The 22,800-nt window shown below is 51.5% G+C and overlaps 1 protein-coding gene and 1 non-coding gene across 2 annotated transcripts in view; both read right to left on the minus strand.

The window, feature by feature from the left end:
• LOC144119731 (calsyntenin-1-like) overlaps positions 1 to 22,800 on the minus strand; it is a 47,371-nt gene that overhangs the window by 3,257 nt on the left and 21,314 nt on the right. The window contains exon 2 of the mRNA XM_077652281.1: positions 382 to 593. Coding sequence (XP_077508407.1) covers positions 382 to 593 — 212 coding nt within the window. The remainder of the gene's footprint in view (positions 1 to 381; positions 594 to 22,800) is intronic.
• Positions 11,001 to 11,123, minus strand: LOC144122282 (U5 spliceosomal RNA). The gene has a single exon (XR_013312887.1). It is a non-coding gene; the product is annotated as a U5 spliceosomal RNA (small nuclear RNA).

The raw sequence follows: 22,800 nt of genomic DNA on the forward strand, positions 1-22,800 counted from the left end.
ACCCGTGCAACACCATAACTGTGCATGTTTACACTCAGAGGTGAGCAAGGGGCATTCTCAAGTGTTCATGGCACCATCAGCCCCACTGCAATTAGCTACAACCAAAGACTCCCATGTCTGAATAGTGAACTTGTTATCCAGGATGCCTAATAGTGGGTGTTCTATTGCATAGGGGTACCCAGGTATGGGACTCTTTTCTTCTTCATCACCATCATGATAGCTTGACTACATCCACTGCATGACAAAGACTGTTAATTCCAAATGATATCCAATTAGCCCTGTCCTGTGCCAGCTGTAACCACCATTGCCCTGAATATTCCTAAACTAAAAGAAAAAAATGCCGTTGGCAACAAAAGAGATTTCTTGTTGCAGGTGGCTCACCTTCAGAGTCTATGGAGAAGGGCACATGTGCATCCAGGATGTCATACTTGCAGATCTCACTGGTCTTGGGCGTGCAGTCAGCATCAAGAGCACGCACGCGGAGACCACGCTCGTGTGGCGGCCGGCCCTCATCCACGCTGCCTTGGTAAGACTCCTCCTCCCAGCGGGGCGCGAACTCATTGACGTCATCCACTGTCAGGTGCACAGTAACGCTGCAAGCACAGAAGAACCACGCATGTCAAGCATAGGATAACCGGCAAGCCTATAGACCTGCACATTGGGAATTGAGGCATGCAGAAAACAGGAAATAAAAAAAATTGCAATATTGACAATGGTTTAAAATATGAGCCCACCAGGTTATGTGTACTCAGGCAGGTAAAAAAATGAGCATACTTGCATACAGGGTGACTATACTGGAGTAATGTTGGAAAGGACTAGACACGGCTCGAAGTGCTGGAATGTAAATCAGTTTCTAAGGAAATGACATCAATGCTTAATTACAAATGTCAGATTTAAAAGCAAACAAAGCTGCATTAGTTTTGATTGCCATATTCATTTCCCTCACTCAGGAATATATATGCGAGGAAAAAGATGCTGAAAGAAATAGATGTGTACCGGCCTAAAACCCCATGTTCCCTTAATCCTTTGTGGCGCTTACCCGCCGCCGCGGTGGCTCAGTGGTTAAGGCGCTCTGCTACTGAACCGGAGGACCACGGTCCAATCATGGCCGCTGCAGCGGCCGCGTTTCAGTTTACATGAAGCACGATGTCAGTGCACATTATATAAAGATCCCCAGGTGGTTGGAGTCCTCCACTATGGCACCTCTTTCTTCCTTTCTTCTTTCAGTTCCTCCTTAATCCAATTCCTTTACGGCGCGGTTCAGGTGTCCGCGCCGAGATGTGACAGATACTGCACCATTTTCTTTACCAAAAACCAATTTTCAATTTTCAAACTCACCCGCCGCGGTGGCTCAGTGGTTAGGGCGCTCGGCTACTGATCCGGAGTGATTAGAAAAAATTTTATTTACATATGTACACATGCCAAGGTTACCGGATACATTTGACATTCACAAGTTGACATGACGCTCAGCATGTAAGGCGAGCCAATTAGAGTGCCAAAACATCTTTGAATAACTAACAGGAATTTCTTGTGTGCGATTTAAAGCGGCGTGGCATGATTATTAGCAGTGAGTGATACCGGAAAAATCTGACACGGAAAAAAAAGGGGGGGGGGGGGGAATAAAGAAGAAGACCCTAGCGCCAGTTTGGTCTAAAGACCAGAACAAGACGTTCATTGTTAACAGAAATGAATGGGCATGACCACTGCCGGAGAAACTCTTCCTCTCCCAAGAAAAAGAGTTCCTCTGACAAGAAACTGATCAGCTCCCTTCTAAGACGGCCAAGTATTGGCCACACAGCTCGGCGTCGAAAGCCACCAGCGACCGCGGTGCATCGATTGCGCCATAAACTAAAAAGACCTGCAACAATTAACAGGCGAGCAAAACGGCCGCTGGGGAAGCGGCCGCGGGAGACAAAGCTCGAAATGCCCTGCCCACGGAATCCCGCATGAACGGCGCGCCAAAAGACACGTGCTACCATGCAGGTGACTGTAGCATGGCGATTAGATTCCGGAAGCGGGCAATTCGGACAGGTACTGGAGCGTAAAACGCCCCATCGCTCCAGCCGATCACAAGTAGGCAGCACTGCCCAACCAAGTTTCCACACAAAGTCACGTAGATGGTCTGGAAGAGGCGTCGATGTTATGCGCGCCCATTGAACGCGGCGCATCGGTGAGCGGCGAGCCGCCGGCACAACAGGCAACAACAGCGAGCCCATAATATTCACGACACGGTCTGTAAGGATGTTGACGTCAGGTGCTACTGCGCTTGCATGCCTGAAAAAGGCCACTGCCGTAGTATATATAGCGGTAGGATTCTCTGATTGAGGACCATGATTAACTGGGGCCGAGGGATCCAAAAAGCGCAAGGAAGGGCCCAAAAAGTACCGCGCCAGGGTTCGCGCCGGAGACGCGTCCCCCAGCAGGATACGCAACATGCACTTCAATGCTAACAGTGAGGACGTGATGGTCAACGTTGGGAAGGCAAAACCACCTCTCTCACGTGGTTGTCCAAGAACAGCACGAGGCACAAGCTCGGTTCCGCCTGACCAAAAAAAAGAAAAAACTGTAGTCTGCACCCGCCTTATGACGCGCAGGGGTGGTTTAACAATGTGGCAAAGGTACCAAAAGGCACCCAGCACGACCGACTGAACCAGGTAGCGCCTCTCAAGCAGAGGAAGGTCAAAGGTCTGGGCCCTCTGCACACGAGCTGTAATACCCTCTACGACCGAAGACCACATACCATCCCATACTCCAGCACAGGCGTAGGTCACTCCTAAAATGCGCATCTGCTCACACCACTGCAAAGGTATTGTACTCGTTATACGTCTCTGAGGTGACCCTACAAAAAAGTAATGACTCTTGGAATAATTAAGAGCAGCCCCCGACAAGGAGGCGTACTCTCGAAAAACGTTTAAAACTTCGAGCAGGCTGCGTTCATCAGCTAAGTATAGCGTGATGTCATCTGCATAAGCAGTGACGCGTACACTCTCACTACCTGGCAATGCCAGACCGCTAATGAGAGAATGGTGATTGACTGCCAAAAGGAAAGGCTCTAATGCTAAGACAAACAAAAGAGGGGAGAGCGGACAACCTTGACGGACGCCGCGGCCAACATCAAATGCGGTACTTTCCCAGCCATCGAGGAACAGAGTGCTTGAAATATCTCTGTACATCTCTTTAATAAGTAGCACTAAAGAAGGTGGGAAACCGAAAGCATCCAGTGCACCGTAAATATACTCATGCTCTAGAAAGTCGAATGCCTTCTCTTGATCTAGAGAAACAAGAAGACCCTGTGCGCGCCGCCGTATAGTATACTCTAGGATATCTCTCGTTACAGAAGATAAACTATGTATTTCACGACCCGGAATGGAGCAAACCTGGTGGCAGGAAATGAGGGACGGGAGAAGAGCCCGTAAACGGCGGACGAGTAATTTTGCTAATACTTTATAATCTGTATTTAGTAAGGTAATAGGGCGCCAATCTGCCGGACATGTCGAGAAAGAAGACTTTTTAGGGATCAGAACGATGCGGCCTCTTGTAAATGAATTAGGAAGGACATTCCGAGTGAAACAGATTTTTAACACTGCCGTGAAAATGGGGCCGACTATATGCCAGAATTGTAAATAGAACTCCACAGGAAGACCATCTGGCCCAGGCGTTCAGCCTCGTTTCATGGAATCTAACGCCTCCTTGATTTCATCTGTTGTTGGCGGAGCCATAAGGCCATCATGAAGTTCATCCGCAACCTGCGGCAAGCCTGCAAAAAAAGGGTGTGCGGAAACGTCATCGCGATGAACCAAAAAGTGCGACTGAGCAATATCCCTGAAATGGACGAAAAACGCACTGAAATTCCTGCCAACTGGCTGGGCCACAGCACCGACGGAAGAGGTAAAAGCAGGGGCACCTTGAGCGCACAACAGCTCCTGGCGTGCAAACCGAAGCACCTCTGGATGAGAAGTTGGATTGCGCCGACAACGCCATGCGGCCGCTGTCAGAGAGGATGATCGTAAAAGACGCTGGAGACGCTCTGAAAGTTCCTCTTTCCATGCACACATAAGCGCCGATGGCGACGGGGTGCGCTGAGCTATACGGAGCTTCGCCGTCATAACACGAACCTCAGCTGAGACGCGAGCTCTAAGGGCTCGACCAGAAGCGGCGCAATGGTGACGCCACTGCTCCTTCAGACGATCCCAGTCACCAGGCACGGCCCCAACAACCGAAAACCGCAAGGCCCGCGTTAGTCCTTCTCTCGTGCTGGCATCGTGAAGGATGCGTACATCCAAACGCCATGGTCTGAAAGGAGACACTGCAGCCGCCGGAACCCTGAGCGACAGAAGAAAGGGGCGATGGTCTGATATGTGTACCGGTGAGGATGGCAGCGTAATTACATTAGCAGCACCCACTGTCCTCGAAAGGCCCGTCGGTACGTACGCCCTGTCTAGCCTGCTTGACGACAATCCGCGACGCCAAGTCCACACAAAGACGCCGCCATGCAGGAGCTCATAAGCATCTGTTAACAGAAACTGGTTGACTAGGCGGCGCAACTCGCGCGCATTCCAGCTTGGTCTGCCTCTGCCAGGGCCCTGCACATCAGCGACCGTATCGAGCACGCAGTTGAAATCGCCCAACAGCACAACGTTTCGTCCTCCAAGAAAATACACATCAAGATTTTTATAAAATGAGTTTACCAAATTAGAATGCGCAGGTGCGTAGATGCAAAGAAGTCTCAGACGAAGTGAGTTAAATGTGCAGTCGAACGCCAGCACGCGTCCAAGCGCATCGTAGGTAACATGATGGTCTCGCAGAAGTATTCGGTTCAGAACAAGAACGCCAACTCCGCTAGAACGCGTGCTAGCGTACGAAAAGAAAGCATCGATACCAAACCTACGCTTAAATTCCAACACGTCACTGAGGCGAAAAAAATTAGTTTCTTGCAGGCAGAGGATATCGCAGCCCGATGAACGAGCGAAAGCGACCACCTCGGTCTGCTTCATAACATTGCGAAACCCTTGCACGTTAAGCGTGATGATGTTAAGTGTAGCCATTTTGGTAATGAAAAAAAAACAAAAACAACGAGTTGTGATGTCTAAGCAATACAATGCGCGCTACGAACGGCGCCAAACCATCTCACTGTTTTCGTAGAGTCGGACCAGAGGAGGCACGAGGCCTCCTTGCCCGACCAGAAGAGTTGTCCGAGTCCGTAGTCGACGTATGTGGACGCTTTAAGCTGGAGCTCAAAGCGACCATCTCAACATCCGAAGAGAGAGTACTAGAAGTGCTGGCGCTAATCCTCGATGCAGAAGAGGACGGCGACTGCACAGATTCCACGTCAGGAGATGGCCTTGGCTCCTGCCCAGGCGAAATATTTGTGCCGACACTAAACTGCGATGACGAAGGAGATGACGACGGCGGCCTCGGCTCCTGCCCAGGCACGATGATAGTCTCGTCGATGACGAGGTTGACTGAAGAAGCTGAGGACGACAAGCTGCTCTCGTCACCATCGGCCTCAGATACACTGGCGTTGTCGCTCAAAACCGCAACGCTGGCTGCGGGCTGCCGCGCAGGCTGCGAAAGCGGCCTGTCCCCAGCATCAGAGACCTACAGGGGCGCAATGGGCTCGGCCTCCGTAGCGGCAGGTACACTTGGAGTGACTGAGGCTGACATAGCAGGCACATTTAATGCCGGCTTGCGAGGTTCATCACTGGACGCATCAGCCGTAGGCACCGCTTCCTCCACCGATACATTCAGAGACGCCGAGGAACCACTCACAAAGCCGTTGGTGTCGGAAACGCCGCGTTCCTTGATGGCTTCATCGGCTGCCTGTGCAGCCGGTGGAGGTGCAGGTCGGGCCGCAGCCTCAGAGTACGAGGGCTTGATCGCGCATGCCACGGTAGCGTGTGGATCACCATAACGTCGACACGGCAGCACACAACCTTGGCCTTGGTGCCCAAAGACGCCGCAGCGGGCGCAGAACGGAGCCGTGCACTGTGCTCTGAAGTGTGATGTCGAGCCACAACGTCGACAAACACGCTGCATGCCCGGGTTCGAACCCGACCGCGGCCGCCGCGTTTCGATGGAGGCGAAACACATAGGCGCCCGTGTGCTGTGGGATGTCAGTTAAAGATCCGCAGGTGGTCAAAATTATTCCGGGGCACCTCTTTCTTCCTCAGGTGTTCCACGATATATGAGACATAATGCGCCATTTCCTTTCCCAAAAAAAACCAATTATTATTATTATTATCAGCTGTGCAATGCCAGAGCGCATTAAATATCCTCAAGATGTGGTCAACTTAATTCGGAGCACCCGCTAAGCCGTGCCCTGTAGCCCACATGTGCCGCTTTGGGACGTTAAGCTAGTTAAGCCCCACACCAACAATAATAATAATTGGTTTTTGGGGAAAGGAAATGGTGCAGTATCTGTCTCATATATCTTTCGACACCTGAACTGTGCCATAAGGGAAGGGATAAGGAGGGAGTGAAAGAAAAAAGGAAGAAAGGTGTCGTAGTGGAGGACTCCGGAATAATTTCGACCACCTGGGGATCTTTAACCAGCACTCACATCGCACAGCACAAGGGCGCCTTAGCGAAACGAAGCCGCCGCGGTCGAGTTCGAACCCGGGAACTCCGGATCAGCAGTCGAGCGCCCTAACCACAGAGCCACCGCGGCGGGTAAAAGCCCCACAACAACCAGCTAACTTTCTGGCCCACAAAAAAAATAAATAAAAAGAAACGGGCAGTTCCAGTGACTGGTTGCGCTTCCAGCAGATGGCGCCACTGCAGTCAGCGGGCATTATAGAGTGACTCTTAGCGGGCCAACGTTGCAGCGGGCCATGGAGCGGGCAGTGCTGCACTGCGCGAAGCAGGTCCCGCAGCCGAGAGAGGGCGCCACCCTGGCTGAAGCACTGGGCTTCACGAAGTGGAGCTTGAAATGGGCACTGCAATCACCAAGGCGCGCCTACGACACTGCTGGTGGACTCAAGCCAGGCGCAGGTCCTTATAAGGACCTCAGTCATCCAAACTGAGAGGCTTTGGTGACTCTGTGTGTGTGTGTGTGTGTGTGTGTGTGTGTGTGTGTGTGTGTGTGTGTGTGTGTGTGTGTGTGTGTGTGTGTGTGTGTGTGTGTGTGTGTGTGTGTGTGTGTGTGTGTGTGTGTGTGTGTGTGTGTGTGTGTGTGTGTGTGTGTGTGTGTGTGTGTGTGTGTGTGTGTGCGCGCGTGCGTGTGTGTGTGTGTGCGCGTGCGTGTGTGTGTGTGTGTGTGTGTGTGTGTGTGTGTGTGTGTGTGTGTGTGTGTGTGTGTGTGTGTGTGTGTGTGTGTGTGCGCGTGTGCGTGTGCGTGTGCGTGTGTGTGTAAGGGGGGCGCAGTGCGTCTTTGTCTTTTTTATTTGTTTTATTTTCTCAAGTTTTTTTTTTCGGCGGGTCACCATAACGTGTGCACCCGTTTTCCAGAGTTGCCAACATGGACATTATCGTCATCGAGTGCTCCATGAGATAGACTGTGCTGCTGACGCAGCTAGCTCTAGTACGAGTCCCCGAGAAGCGGTCCAATTCTAATAATTATCTCTCTTCTTCCTTGCAGGTTAGTTCTGCGTGCGAAATTCTGAGGGCACTTAAGTCTGCTCACGTGATAATAATAATAATTGGTTTTTGGGGAAAGGAAATGGCGCAGTATCTGTCTCATGTATCATTGGACACCTGAACCGCGCGCGCCGCGCGGAAAGGATAGGGATAAAGGAGGGAGTGAAAGAAGGAAGAAAGAGGTGCCGTAGTGGAGGGCTCCGGAATAATTTCGACCACCTGGGGATCTTTAACGTGCACTGACATCGCACAGCACACGGGCGCCTTAGCCTTTCGCCTCCATCGAAACGCGGCCGCCGCAGTCGGGTTCGAACCCGGGTACTCCGGATCAGTAGCCGAGCATCCTAAACACTGAGCCACCGCGGCGGGTACAGCAGTAGAGTCATTGGATGCATTTTCCAGTGACTACCCCGCAACGGTCATGTGTGCGTATCGGTGAATTGAAAAAAAAAAATGAAAATTCGCTTTCTGAGGAAAGGACGCACTAACTGTCTCACATATCACGGTGTACGCCCAAACCGCGCCGTAAGGGAAGGCATAAAGGAAGGTACGAAAGAAGAAAGAGGCGCTGGAATGGAGATGCGCCTGGTTTGATGCCCGCTTTGGTCGATAGGTGGCGCAGGCGCCGCGTACCGCAACCATCAGTCAATCGCAATAAGAAAACCAGGCGTATGCAGGACACCACTTGGTGCAGTATTTTTTGGGAATCTCCCTCCGTCATTTTCAACCGGACCACCAGTACTCAGGCCTGAGAGCCGTGAACCCGCCGGCACACTATACCTATGTTTCAGGCGCTTTCAGGCGTCGTCGCGCCGAACGAGCGATGACATTCCGTGGACCCCTTAGCAACACTGCAACACACTGTCGCGTCTCACTTTTAAAGACGAAGCTTAATCGTCGTCAAATTTTATTGCGAAAGCAATACTGCTCGAGGTTTCCGCTCTTGGCCGTCATCCCGGAGAATCCACCATTGACATTTAGCGTGACCTATGTGTGACGTTATACCAGCTGTGGAAAAGCAGGGCCCCAACTCGGCTCGTCGCGATCGTCCCAGCGAATCCTCCATGCTGCAGCTGCGCGCCGCTGCCGGGAGGGGCGCTCGCTGTACGTGACGTCCTCTATCACCGCTGCTGTTCATGTTTTATATGATAAGTATGGAAAGAAGGCTACAAGGAAGCAATCTAGTTTATGATCTGTCATACATATTAGGCGGAAATGTTGTTGAGCAACGACTACCGGGTTTAATGTATGCGGACGATATTGTACTGTTAGCAGAAAGCCAGGAAGATTTGCAAACTTTGGTGAATTGCTGTGGAGACGGAGACAGTCTAGGTTTCAGTTTTAGCGCAACTAAGTCAGGTGTGATGGTTTTCAACGGCACAACTGATCAGGAGCTTACAATACAAGGCCATGAAATACCCCGAGTGGCCGAATACAAATATCTCGGGGTATGGGTAAACAACGGGCATATGTACACGGAAAAGCACGAACAGTCTCTCATAGCAAAAGGGCAAGAGATGCTGGGATAATGAAACATAGGGCATTGTGGGGGTACAAAAGGTATGAAGTTCTCAGAGGTATTTGGAAAGGAATAATGGTGCCGGGGCTTACTTTCAGGAATGCGGTTCTATGCTTAAGGGCTGCAGTTCAGTCGCGATTAGAAGTAAATCAGAGAACTGTCGGAAGATTAGCACTAGGTGCCCTCGGGAAAACCACAAACTAGGCAGTACAGGGGGATATGGGCTGGGCAACGTTCGAAGCATGGGAAGCTCAGAGTAAAGTACTATACGAAGAACGCCTGAAGAAATTGGATGATAACAGGTGGGCAGCTAAGGTATTCAAATACCTGTACAGAAAGAGCGTTGACACACAGTGGCGGAAACGAACTAGAAAGCTGGCCAGTAAGTTTGCCAGAGACGAGGAAGGAGAAAAAAGAGCATTAAACGACAGGTTAATGACGTCGAAGGTAAAAATTGGATAGATTCAATGGCAAAGAAGCATAGTGTAGAACTATATCGATGCTGGGAAAGGCAGATTAGGAAGGAAACGTTTTATGATAACTCAAGAGGCAGCGCCCTCCTCTTTGAAGCTAGGTCAGGGTGTCTTTTAGAACGCGCAGCTACAGGAAAAAAAAATTAACGAAGAAGACACATGTGCTGTGTGTGGTAAATCTGAAGAAACAATAAAACACCTCATCCTAAAATGCGATGGTATCCATCCCGATGTCGATGCAGGCACAGTCACTCTTCCTGAGGCCTTAGGGTTTAGAGATAGCAATAGTCATGTAAATAAATCTGCGGTGGAAATAAGCAAAAAGCGATTGAAGGATTGGTGGCACAAAAGCAGAGAGGTGACATAAGTTTTAAAGTGTAGGAAGACGCTTTTTTTAAAGGAAATGGCGAATTGTATTAACAACTTACAGCAGAGTAAACAAAAATAAAGGGAAAAAAACTGAGCATAGTGGCAACAACCACTGCCCCGTTTCAAAGGGGACGCTCCAACCTTCCATCCATACATCGTCATGCCAGCTGTGGAAAAGCGACCCCCCCCCCCCCCCCAACTCGGCTCGTCGCGATCGTCCCAGCGAATCCTCCACGGTATGTCGGGTGATGTGTATAAGGTGAAGCTGCAACGATGTGCTGCAGCTAAGAAGCGGCGGCGTGAGGAAGAAACGGATGAAGAACGGGAACAACGTTTAGCTAAACGGCGTGCATATTGTAGTCGTTATGGAGAGCGCGAAAGAGACGCAACAACGACAGAACGAAGCGAGCAAGAGACAACGCGCTCAAGAGACGCCAGAAGAACGCGCCGCAAGACTCGAGAAGCGTCGTAACGCAGATGCGGCTAGAAGAAGTGACACCTCCCTTAGTGACTCTTCAACTGCGGAAGAGACCGCTTTGAATTCTCTAGAGCGTCGGAATGAGACGCTACGTAGACGACGTACCGAAGAAACGAAGCTTTCGCAATTCGACTTGGGGGTTAACCAGAGCTAAACCACAGACAATTTTTTTGTAGCGTGAGCTGCACTGGCCGATGTTGAGCTGTCTCGCGTAGTCTTGGAGAGCCGTGCTGCGCATGCGCGAGGAGCAGTGACGTCACACGGCGCACAGCTGGCGCGCCGGAGCCACCGCCGCCGCGCGCACCTCGCCGGTCTGCGCATTCCTTCGAAGCCGCGGCCACGGAGCAAGTCAAGTCTGACGCTGCGCCGGAGCCGCTTGATAGCGCCTCTCATTTTGTGCGCATGCGCAGTGGGGGTATACATATAGGGGGGGGGGGGGGGGGGGGTTGCTGGTGTGGTATAGCCATAGAGAAGGAGAGCGAAATTAAAGAGACAGCGCAGTTACTCTGTTTGAAACGCACCGCGAGGATAGGAAGCGGTGAGTTGGACAGAATGGCTGATTCTATTTTTGGATTAGAGAATTAGGCCTCGCCCAAACGGGCAAGGCCTCTCAAAAATTCGCCTATAAGCTCATTGGAGTGCCTCTCCTCACGGTAATCTTTAGTAAAAGGCGAAAGATTAGTACGTATATGAGGTGAGGTATGAGCGTTGAAATCAAAACGGGCGCCTAGCAGACCCCATTATAGACGAGGTGCCAATGTATGCCAGTAACTTCATTGAATCGAACAAACCCATCGGAGGAATACTGCGCGACCCGGTTGAGGTCTTGCAAAGTCTGATTTTTTTGTCTTGTGTGGCATAAAAGTTCTACTGAGAATTTGTTTTCACCCGTTCTTTCGTTTGATGAAATTCGTTTCGGCTTGCGCATTCTTATTGCGATTGACTGATGGTTGCGGTACGCGGCGCTTGCGTCCCCTATCGAACAAAGCGGACATCAAACCAGGCGCATCTACACTACGGCACCTCTTTCTCTCTTTCTTCTTTCGTTCCTTCCTTTATCCCTTCCCTTACGGCGCGGTTCGGGTGCCCACCGTGATATGTGAGACAGTTACTGCGTCCTTTCCTCAAAAAACGAATTTTCAATTTTTTTTCCAATTACCTGACACGCACACATGACCGTTACCGGGTGGTGGTGGTGGTGGTGGTGAAAACATTTATTACGGATGAATAGGAGGTATGTTTGGATCAGCCCGTAAGGGACCGATCCGTACAAGCACTAGGTGGAGGTCCCTAGTATGGGACCCCAGTGGCGGTTGCCGCCGCCCGGGCGCGCCCGACTAAGGCTTGTTGGGCCTGTAAGGGCCGTTGTACGATCGTTTTGGAGCGCCTTCCGCCTCGTCCGTTTCGCGAGCGGAGCTGGCGGATCCGCCTCGTTCGGCGAACGGATGGAAAGTTGGTGAACTTCAACTTTCTGGCGGACGAGCGCATCCGGCCGGGGACCGGATTGCAGCTATTGGCTGCTTTTCCCGTGACGTCAGTGACGTCCGAGCCCCTCCTCCCTCCGCCTCGGTTCTGCTCTGCCCCGGCCTGCCGGGGCAAAATGGCCATCCGTCGACTGAACTGGGGAGCGCGGCCTGGGCAGTGGCAGCGGTGGTGGTGGTGGTGGTGGTTGTTGCTATGAAGGGGGGGAGGGGGATCTGGTCCCGACGCATGTCGTTCCTTTGGGCATCACTCTTGGGGAGCGGAGGGGGGGGGGGGCGCCTATGCATCGGTCCCTCGCGAGCACGCGAGGGAGAGAACGCAGCTTCGCATTTCTTTTCCCAGCGCGAACTTGAAAAAAAGAAAAGGGAAAAAAAAGGAGAGAAAAAGTAAAGGGAATGTGGAATTCAAAGTGAATACCTTTTCTGTTTTGGGGCGGTCATTTTCGCAAAATACTTAATTTTGTAGGTGTGGCTGAGCAGGTCGGTGCACGCAACTCTGTTGGCGAAATAGTTGGCATTTCGTTTCGTTCTTCGCTGCATAAGAATTGCAATATTTTTTATTTCAGCATAAAATGAAGTGCCCATAAGGCGATACGCGAGGCTGAAGAGAAAAACTAAAACACTCACGAAATGCGCCTAGCAGCTGCTCGCTTATGGCTAACGGAAAAATGATCTAAAGTTAATCTACCACTGAGATAAACGGCTGGTGTTTTTATTTTAATGCCGATCACAGCGTACGCGTATCCCCAAAACGATGAATGTGCAGAGCCGTCGCTGATATGCAAATGCTCATTCAAGTGCAAGCAGACATTTCGACTACTTTTACTTTTAGTAATTGTTTAGATGTAGTTAAGTAACTTCGGAAATTAAGCCGGGCATCACACGCCGGAACAATAAGCCGATCATTGCCCTTGTCTCACATGCGTCTGCATAACGCAGCTGTTGATGTCAGTCTCCAAAACAATATTTCGCATTCCCGGACTGGACTGGCGCAGGGCTTTACTGGCAAAAAAAGTGTTTCGTTTCTAACGAAGAGGGGTGCATAGACACATTTTTTCTTATATTGGAATATTTGGCTATAACAATCACGCATCTACAGGCTTGCTATTAACGTTTTGGTATCGTCAACTGGCCGATGCGAGCGATGGAAAACTTACAAGACACTGAAGGGATAGACCATCACCTTCAACATTTCCATTAGAGTACCGTGCAAGGTAGTCGGGCGCATACCGATCTGCCCCTTGGGATGCGGGAGCCCGTTTCGGCGCGTGGAGCGATGCTGGCGGTGCGCTCGCGCCGGCTAGGTTGCCACCAGCCGGAGAAGGCTATTGGACAGACGGATATGCCCGGCGCGCCAATCGGCATGCTGGGACCATCCGTCTCGCTCGCAAGCGCCAAAGTGATCGTACAACACCTTTCCGCCTCACGTCCGCCTGGCGGCCGAAAACTGGCGGACCGCTCCCGAAGCGGACGAGGCGGAAGGCGCTCCAAAACGATCGTACAACGGCCCTAAGTCGTGGCAGCCGAGCAGGGTCGCCTCCCAGTCCTCCCGGGTTGGGTTGGGGATGGGGGGAATAGCGAGGTTGGAGGGGCAGGCCCACACCATGTGATAGGTGTCAGAGGACACTGCACTACAGTGTGGGCAGCTGCCCCTAAAGGAGGGGTCAAAATGTTATAGCGCTGCCGGGCACAGCAATGTATTGGTGAGAAGGCGGAGAAGGAGCCGCTCATCCGCCTTCTTCAGGCCTTTACATGGACTATGGTAAAGGCGATGACAATTTTGATAATATGTTGTAATATCTTTGAATGTATAGACCGGATTAAAATCGGGTTCCTGATCGGATGGGGAGGAGAAAACAGCCCGGTGAGAGAGCGCGCGGGCGGCTGCGTCTGCTGCCTCGTTTCCTGCCAACCCCTGATGAGCAGGGGCCCATATGAGGTAACGGTGTGCGGGGTCCGTATCCCGTATGCAATTTTGGTATATTCGATAGGCTAAGAAGGGAGTGCAGCCTTGTTCGACGTTCCGACAGGCCCCTCGCGAGTCGGTGATTATGTATTTTGAATTAGAATGTGAGGCCGCGAGAGCAATCGCGACCTCTTCTGCTTGTGTTACACTGCGGGCTCTGAAAGTTAGGCCGTTAACTGTGTTGCTGTTGTGAACTACCGCGGCCGTGTACCATCCCCCGTGGTTAGGGCCGGAGGCGTCCACGTAGTAGACACCTGTTTTGTTGCCATAATATCGGGCTAGCGCTTCCGCTCGTGCCAGGCGCCGACCATTATGGTCTTCGTGTGACATGTTTGCTGGAAGAGGCCGCACGTGGAGGGCACGTCTCCACAGTTCCGGGATGCGAAACCTGTCTTCCATTGGAGGGGTGTGTTGGATATGGAGTCGAGCAAGAAGGCGGCGACCCGACTCCGTTAGCGACAGGCGCGTGTACTGGTTTGTAAGGTGCGCCTCCCGGAGCTCCCGGAAAGTGTTCACCACCCCAAGAGCCATAAGCCGGCTGTTTGAAGTAGTGATGGGGAGGTCAAGGGCACGTTTAACAATTTTGCGAAGGATGACCTCAAGGGCGTCCTCCTCTTGTTTCCGTAGGTGGAGATAAGGAGTCGAATAGAGAATTCGACTAGTTACGAAGGCGTTTGCCAGCCGCAAGGCATCCTTACTTCGTAACCCTCCGCGTTTTTTGGAAACCCGGCGGACCATGCGGCCCACCTGGTCCCCCACCTTACGGAGTTTGGCCAATGTAGTGCCTGGCCGCCTGTGTTTGTGGATGTAGAGTCCGAGTACCCGTATCTCATCACTTTCGCGTATGGGACCGCTCTCAAGAGAGAGAGATATTTTAGTTGTGCACTTCTGTGAGGGGCGGAGGTGCACAAATTCCGATTGTTGAGGGGAACATTGAAGACCGCAGCGGCGGGCGTAGCGGTCTACTATCGTCGCCGCTGTTTGCAGGCTGGTTTCAATGTCTCCTGTGCTGCCCTGTGTGGCCCACAGAGTGATGTCATCGTGGTTACATATCCCTCTCGAAAGAACAACGAGCTACCTGGAGACAGCACCAGACTCGCACATTCCCTTCACCGGCTTTGTTAGCCCTTATCCACCCAGGCCAATACAGACCCGAATGCTCTCTTTGTGGGGGAACCGAGAGCCAACTTTGACCACATTTTGTATCTCTGTCGAGAATTCCAACCACCATCTCGCTGGAACCTCACGGACAAAGAGGGTTGGGAGATCGCGGTCTCCAGTTCCGAACCAGCCTCACAAATGCGGCTGGTAGAGGGCTGTAGAGGTCGCCGCACGTCATGGACTACCCGGGATCAAGAGCCAGACCAACCCTAGGCAGTGACTCATCCATAAGGCTCATCGATAAAGTTTTCACCTACCTACCTACCTACCTCAGTGGTCAGCGTGCTCGGCTACTGATCCGGAGTACCCTGGTTTGAACCCGACCACGGCGGCCGCGTCTCGATGGAGGCGAAACGCTAAGGCGCCCGTGTGCTGTGCGATGTCAGTGTACGTTAAAGATCCTCAGGTAGACGAAATTATTCCGGTGCCCTCCAATACGGCACCCGTTTCTTCCTTTCTGCTCTTAGTCCCATCTTTATCCCTTCCCATACGGCGCGGTTCAGGTGTCCGCCGATATCCGATATGTGAGACAGATACTGCGCCATTTCCTTCCCCAAAAGACCAATTTTCATATACTGCGTATGGCCAAGGAGTTATGTGCTGCTCTGTTAACTAGTGACTCTACTGTTAGCCACTATTCGTGACCGGGAGGCTGGTAGGGCTGCTCAGATTTGGTTCAAGCTGGTTTGTACGAAATATTTAATATCTGGAAATATTATGCCTAAATATTTTTCCTTTATTGAATAGTTGCGGATCACCCTATGGCCAAAGTCCCAGTCCGATGCAGTGCTGGGCAGTTTTCACATATTATTAAATAATGGCTGAATGCCAACTCAGTTTTACGTGCCGCGCGTACTCATTCCAAGAAGTCCTTTAAATTTATTTTTAACTGTGCTACCCCCCTCCCCCCCTGAGTTCCACTGAATTCCCGGACTCTGTCGGGACTTCTGTACCGAATCCGCTTGCCACATAAGCGGACATTACAGCGTATCTGCGCCTCAGTAGGTAGACGTTCCCAGAGCCCGCCAAGGGCATGGATAGAATTGAGGAACGGCACCTCAGAAGGCTGCAAACGGGGTCGTTTGTAAGCTCTGTAACCCAACTTTTTCGGGGTACTGTAAATTTTGTGAGATGTGGGCAGACGCATATCATATGGTATGGCCTTCCAGAAAAATATGCAAATAAAGAGAGTAAATCAGCAAACGAGAGAGGGCTGGAAGGCGACCTTGTCCGGCTGCTTGGACCTGGAGTCCCATAGGGCTCTGGTTCAAAGAGCGTGGGCAGCGGCTACCGCCAATGGTGTCCCGGAATGATGACTACCACCCAGGCAAGGGAGTGGTGAAACCCTCCACTAAAACCCGCGCCAGTGCATCCAATAAAGTTTTATTACCACCAACTGTGCTATCTCCTGTACAGACGTTTCTCCTGTTAAAATGTCCCTTAAGGGCTCAAGGCTTTGGAAATCAGCTACGGTTTTTGCATCGTCCCGCCGCGGTGGCTCAGTGGTTAGGGCGCTCGACTACTGATCCGGAGTTCCCGGGTTCGAACCCGACCGCGGCGGCTGCGTTTTTATGGAGGAAAAACGCTAATGTGCCCGTGTGCTGTGCGATGTCAGTGCACGTTAAAGATCCCCAGGTGGCCGAAATTATTCCGGAGCCCTCCACTACGGCACCTCTCTCTTCCTTTCTTCCTTCACTCCCTCCTTCACCCTTTCCTTACGGCGCGGTTCAGGTGTCCAATGATATATGAGACAGATACTGCGCCATTTCCTTTCTCCCCAAAACCAATTGTTATTATTATTTTGCATCGACTCGATAACATATGAGGGCGCACGCGCGAACAGCTGAAAGTACAAAAATGAATGCAAAGCATTACGTCACCGCCGCCACCGCGGTGCTGGCGTGGGTGCCATGCAGCTGCGGCCTTAATTCGCTTCACCAGCAGCGTGTTATGAGGTGCGGCGCATATATTACGCCGCGAGCTGTCCTAAGACGGCACAAGTGCAAGTCGGACAGAGCTAATGCTAATTCTGGCGGCATAGCGGCCTCAAGGTCCAGACAGATGTAGATCGAAAAGTGAGGCAAACTGAAACAGATGGAGAAACTGCACGCGAGACGGACTCCGCAAACAAGCATTCCGGCCAGCCTGTCACATTCACGGCCTCTTTTTTCATCGAATTCTCAATATGAGGATCGGCCGGTGATACACAGCGTCTTCCAATGACCACTGAACTCGATCGGCATGGATTGGGTGGAGGTTCGCGAATGACATTTGGAACCTGGTTTTAGAACCAGGTTTGGACTTTTGAAACCTGCTCGGCTAATGAGTTTCCGGGTTCAAACCCGACCGCGGCGGCTGCGCTTTTATGGAGGCAAAACGCTGTTAGATGCGGGGCTTCTCTCCCGTAGCAGGCCACCGGTGTTGGGGGATTGCGCTTCGATCCCACCGCTGCCACCAGTTGTTAGATGCGGGCCCCTGGTTCGCCTGTGCCGTCTCTCGCCAAGGTCGGTGTCGCTGGGTTCCGGATCGGGAGACTGCTGTAGTGGGGGTGACGAAGAGATGAGAGGGTCTTCGAGGTGAAGAAGAGACTGAAGGGTTTATCTACATTTATACAAAGATTGAAAGAGTGAATCGGGAGCTGGCTGATCACACGCCAGATCGGTGCTTAAATAGGGTCCGCTGTCCCCAGGTCCCTAGTTGGGGAATCTAGTTCATTAAAAATGCGTCGAATCACTGTGATGTAGATCACGTGTCCAGTCTTCCGGGTCCGCCCCCCAGCCACACACTCTTGCCACTTCTGGCAGATTAGGGTCCGCGCTGTGCAGGCTTCAGTGATGAATAGCCCGAAGGGGGTCCCATGGCCGCGTCGAAGGTCAGTCACCTGCACCTCACAGCGGTAGCGTGGGAGCGAAAGGATCCCACCGCAGTTCGCAGAAGCTTTCACGTAGAGCGTGGGAAAGCACAGTCTAAGTCGAAGTTGTTTTCGAAGCACGAGGATTCCGGAGACGTTGGCTTAGTCAAAACCGGCCGCATTTGCCACGGCTCATTTGCAGTCCCGCCGCTCGCCGGCTCCCCCGTCGTCCCCTCCGGGAGAAACATGTCCCGGGTGGGTCCGGCGTAGAGGACAAAAGACAGGTTCACCAAAGCCGTTCTCAGACAGCGGAGGGCCGTTTCACCCCGTAAACAGCAAAGGGGGGGGGGGGAGAGAAGGACCCTTGTAGACGCCAACAGGCTTTCTCTCCAACGTTCAATTTGGCTTCCGTCCAAACATCTCGGCGCAAGACGTACTTCTCGCCCTTAAAGAGTCTATTTTACACTAAGCGCCGTACAGCCGCTACGCGAGCCATACTGGCCCTGGATATTCATAAGGCCTTCGACACACTAAGCCATGACCATATCCTGACGACATTAGCCACCACGGGCTGCGGCACCCACATATGGCAATATGTTCGGTCCTTCCTTCAGGGACGCACGGCAAAACTCTATCTTGTGGATGTCGCCTCCCAGCCTTTCCCCCTGCCTAACCGGGGAACCCCAAAATGGGCGGTCCTATCACCTTTACTGTTTAACATTGCCCTAGCTCCACTGGCAAAGGCCCTTGCTGCTATCCCGGGGCTCCACACAGCCATATACGCAGGTGATATAACCCTCTGGACGACGGGAGGATCTATTGGAACAGCCCAGGATATCCTGGAATCTGCCATAGACATCACCACCACCCAATTAGCAAACACAGGCCTCCGTTGCTCTCCAAATAAATCGGACCTCTTGCAACTGAAACCCCTGCCCATTGACACCCCATTGAACTGCACATGTAAGAGAATCCAGTGCCCATTGCGTCTCAGGTGAAGATTCTCAGCCTTTTCATTAAGAATTAACACACTCGATGCTACCGCCACCCTTCAGCTCTTGCAAAGGCAGATCAAACAGGTGGCTGCACTAATCAAGCGGGTGGCAGCACGCAACCATGGGCTGTCTGAACGCGAGGCCCTCAATATGACAAATGCATTAATCATCAGCCGCATTACATACCACCTCCGATACCACATACTCACTCAGCGCCAAACACAACAGGCAGACATCCTAATACGCACGGCTGTCACCTCCGCCCTACGTCTTCCACGGACAGATAGCACGAAACGCCTCCTGGCCACTGGTACCCACAATACCGTGATCGAATTAATAGAGGCTCAACGCACCAACCAATTAGTCCGCCTGAGTCGCACGGAAACAGGACAATGCGTACTGCGACAGCTCCGTCTCAATCCACTCATTCCCACTCCAACAAGTCCTACACCTTACATGATTTCTCTGCGCACGCAGGATCACATATATCAGAAGGTTCTACCGCGCAATATGAACGCTAGCCTCCATCAGGGTAGGCGCGGCAGGCTCGAGCTAGCTGTTACACCAAAACATACAGCAACCGCTCCGATATCCGTTATGTCGACGTGGCAGAAATTTTGAAAGTAAGATTCTTCACGGCAGTCGCAGCCTATGAAGGCCGCACGGGGGGGGGGGGGAGGGGGGCGCCACTATCCGAACTAATTCACCTGCAGAGGCGGAAGGAGCCGCCATCGCACTTGCGCTGGCCCACTCCACCATTGACAAAAACATAACCGAAATTTGCACAGACTCCCAGGCCGCATACCGCCACTACCTAAAGGGCGTGGCGACGCCGGTTACACACCGTATTCTTGCCAGAGCCACCTCTCTCGACCGAACGGTTACTCTGTCGTGGATCCCTGGGCATGCCTCGATGCCCGGTAATGAGCGCGTTCATGCGCTGGCCCGAGAACTCTCCTCCCGGACCCCGGACGATCAGGCACCCAACCTTGAGCAAGAGGCCCCATTGGTTCTTTATACATATCATCAAATCACCGCATTCTACAAACTCAGCCGCATGAAATTACCACCACCCCGCGGTACTTTGTCTCCCTTATCCAGCGCCACATGGCGACAATTACAGACGGGCTGCTTTGTTTCACCCTACCGTCTCTCATGCTTTCACCGCACCTTTCCTCCTCATTGTAATACCTGTGGTGTGCCCAGATCCACATTTTTCCACTACCTTTGGGAATGTCCTTCCCCACAGGTAGTACCCCATCCCCAATCCCACTCATTCTTCCTCGGAGGCTGCTTTACGGACCGCTCAGCCCGCCGGCCAGAAATGGCTGGTGGTTCGGGCCTTATGTGAGGCCCAAGACCGTGGACTCCTGGACCAGTAGGACCACCCTGGAAGATTTCTTCTTTCTTTTTTCTTCTAATAAAAGTTGTTTCCATCCATCCGTTATAGTTTATAACTTAAACATTTGGAGGTCATGGCAGCTCGAGAAAAGGAGTGTACTGTCTCCGTTATAGTTTATTACTTAAAACACTTGGACGTAATAACAACCACCGTCTGTCTACCTTTAATGTTTGCTTATATCCAATTCAGGAACCGCTGATAAATCAGTTCTTTGCGCATACGTTATCTTATGCCTTCGCAGTCAGCGCTACAAGATTTGAAGGCTGAGTGGGCACTCTAGTTATTTTATTTTGGTCTGACTGCAACAAAATCATTTTGAGATCTTAGGCAGCAGTGAAGTTTATGCATTGCATCAAACTGTAAGAATAAATATAAATAAGGTGCATAAATTTAAGGCATAATGGGAAATAAACTCTGCATGCTTGCTGACAATGGAGGCAGCCAAAAATAATAATAATTGGTTTTTGGGGAAAGGAAATGGCGCAGTATCGGTCTCATATATCGGCGGACACCTGAATCGCGCCGTAAGGAAAGGGATAAAGGAGGGAGTGAAAGAAGAAATAAAGGAAGTGGTGCCGTAGTGGAGGGCTCCGGAATAATTTCGACCACCTGGGGATCATTAACGTGCACTGACATCGCACAGCACACAGGTGCCTTAGTGTTTTGCCTCCATAAAAACGCAGCCGCCGCGGTCGGGTTCGAACCCGGGAACTCCGGATAAGTAACCGAGCGCCTTAACCACTGAGCCACCACGGCGGGTCGGAATAATTTAAACGACCTGGGTTTTAACGTGCACTGACACTATGCGTTGCGCCGCCACCGAAACGCAGCCACTACACGTACGTACGGCGAGAAAAGCAGGTTGTAATGCGTGCTGTAGGACCTCATAACTGCAGTCGCATTGGCTGAAGTCGAAAATGAAAACTCGTTTTTAGGGAAAGGAAATATCGCAGTATCTGTCTCACATATATCATGGACACCTGAACCGCGCCGTAAGGGAAGGGATAAGGGAAGGATTGAAAAAAAAAGGAAGAAAGGGGTGCCGTAGTGGAGGGCTCCGGAATAATTTCGACCACCTGTGGATCTTTAACGTGCACTGACATCGCACAGCACACGGGTGCCTTAGCGTTTTTCCTCCTAAAAACACAGCCGCCGTGGTCGGGTTCGAACCCGGGAACTCCGGATCAGTAGCCGAGCACCCTAATAACCACTAGTAGCCACCGCGGCGGGTAGGATGAAGGCGCACTAAAGCACAAACCAGTCGCCCCAACGCACAAACCGGTTTTTGTTGCCGCTTGCGAACCTGTAGCATGTATGCCATCTTGACGCTCATGTTAGCAACGAAAAAGCACATCTGGCCATGAAATCGTTTATTTACAAGTGAGGGGGAAAATTTTTCAGAATTGTATCTACAACACAAAAAGCTTCAGTGTTTTCCGTTTTTTCTCACTATCCTCCTGATTTATATCCTTAAGGGAAAAAAAATCCTTGTGAGACAATAAAAACGTACAACTAATGCTGTCAGCGCAACAGAATGCTAAAAACGACTAATTTTTGGCACATATCACTAATTTACTGTAGAATACCTCTTCCGCAGCTTCGACATGCAAGCGCGTTCGGCTGAACGCATGTGCAAGTTCATTTTCAAGGATGGTGACAATACTGTAAAATGATACTGACGGCCTTGTCGGCACTTGGGATCGCTCGAGACCACTTGGCAAACATTCCCTGACAGGCAGGGGCAAGGAACAGAAAGGTTTTGTTTTTCTGTATCCCATGCCACACCCAGGCGCAAAGCACAAACGCTCCGTCTTCATTTTTGTTGTCGAAGGCATCGCGCCCTCGGATGAAAAAACGCTGCTACAGACACTCCAATACAGGCGACGAAACGAACTGGACTAACTGCTACGGGGTTCGCAAGGCCGACGCGGCTGAGCTTACCGCGCCGCTACTAGCAGCGCCACATTCCTCCTGGCGGCATCAGTGCGCAGAGGGGTCACGCGCGGCCGACGGAAAGCGCCGCGGTCTTCACACCTTCCCAATCTAGCCACCTTAGCCCGGCTTTGTCATGCGAGTTTGTACGCCGCACGTACAAACTTTTGTTTAGGAAAGAAATTGTATAAAGTGCTGTTTAATGCTTAAAACGCAATGATTATATTTATTCAAATAAACTGTGAAAAGAAATGACAAAGCAATGCTTTTATATTACGTTTTTTTTGTGTGTGTTTGCAGGCCACCAGAACCGGTTGCAGGCGCATATCTTTTGCCAGCAACATTGGTTTTCGCAGCGGTGGGAAACGGAGCGGCGATAAATGTGAAACGAAAGCTCGCGAACCGCTTCGCAGCGCCGCGCCGCTGTTCGCTCTGTTCGCAAATTCGCTTGCATGTGAACCGCCCTTTAAGGAGCTCGTGTCGCAGAAAAGCCGGTGTCGGCGTCGCGAAAAATCCTCCTCCTCGCAATGTACCTTCCCTTACAGGCGTCATTTCCTTTCCTTAAAACCAATTTTCATTTCATTTTCCTTCCCTTACG

This window comes from Amblyomma americanum, chromosome 2, assembly GCF_052857255.1.
Source record: "Amblyomma americanum isolate KBUSLIRL-KWMA chromosome 2, ASM5285725v1, whole genome shotgun sequence".
Taxonomy (NCBI): domain Eukaryota; kingdom Metazoa; phylum Arthropoda; class Arachnida; order Ixodida; family Ixodidae; genus Amblyomma; species Amblyomma americanum.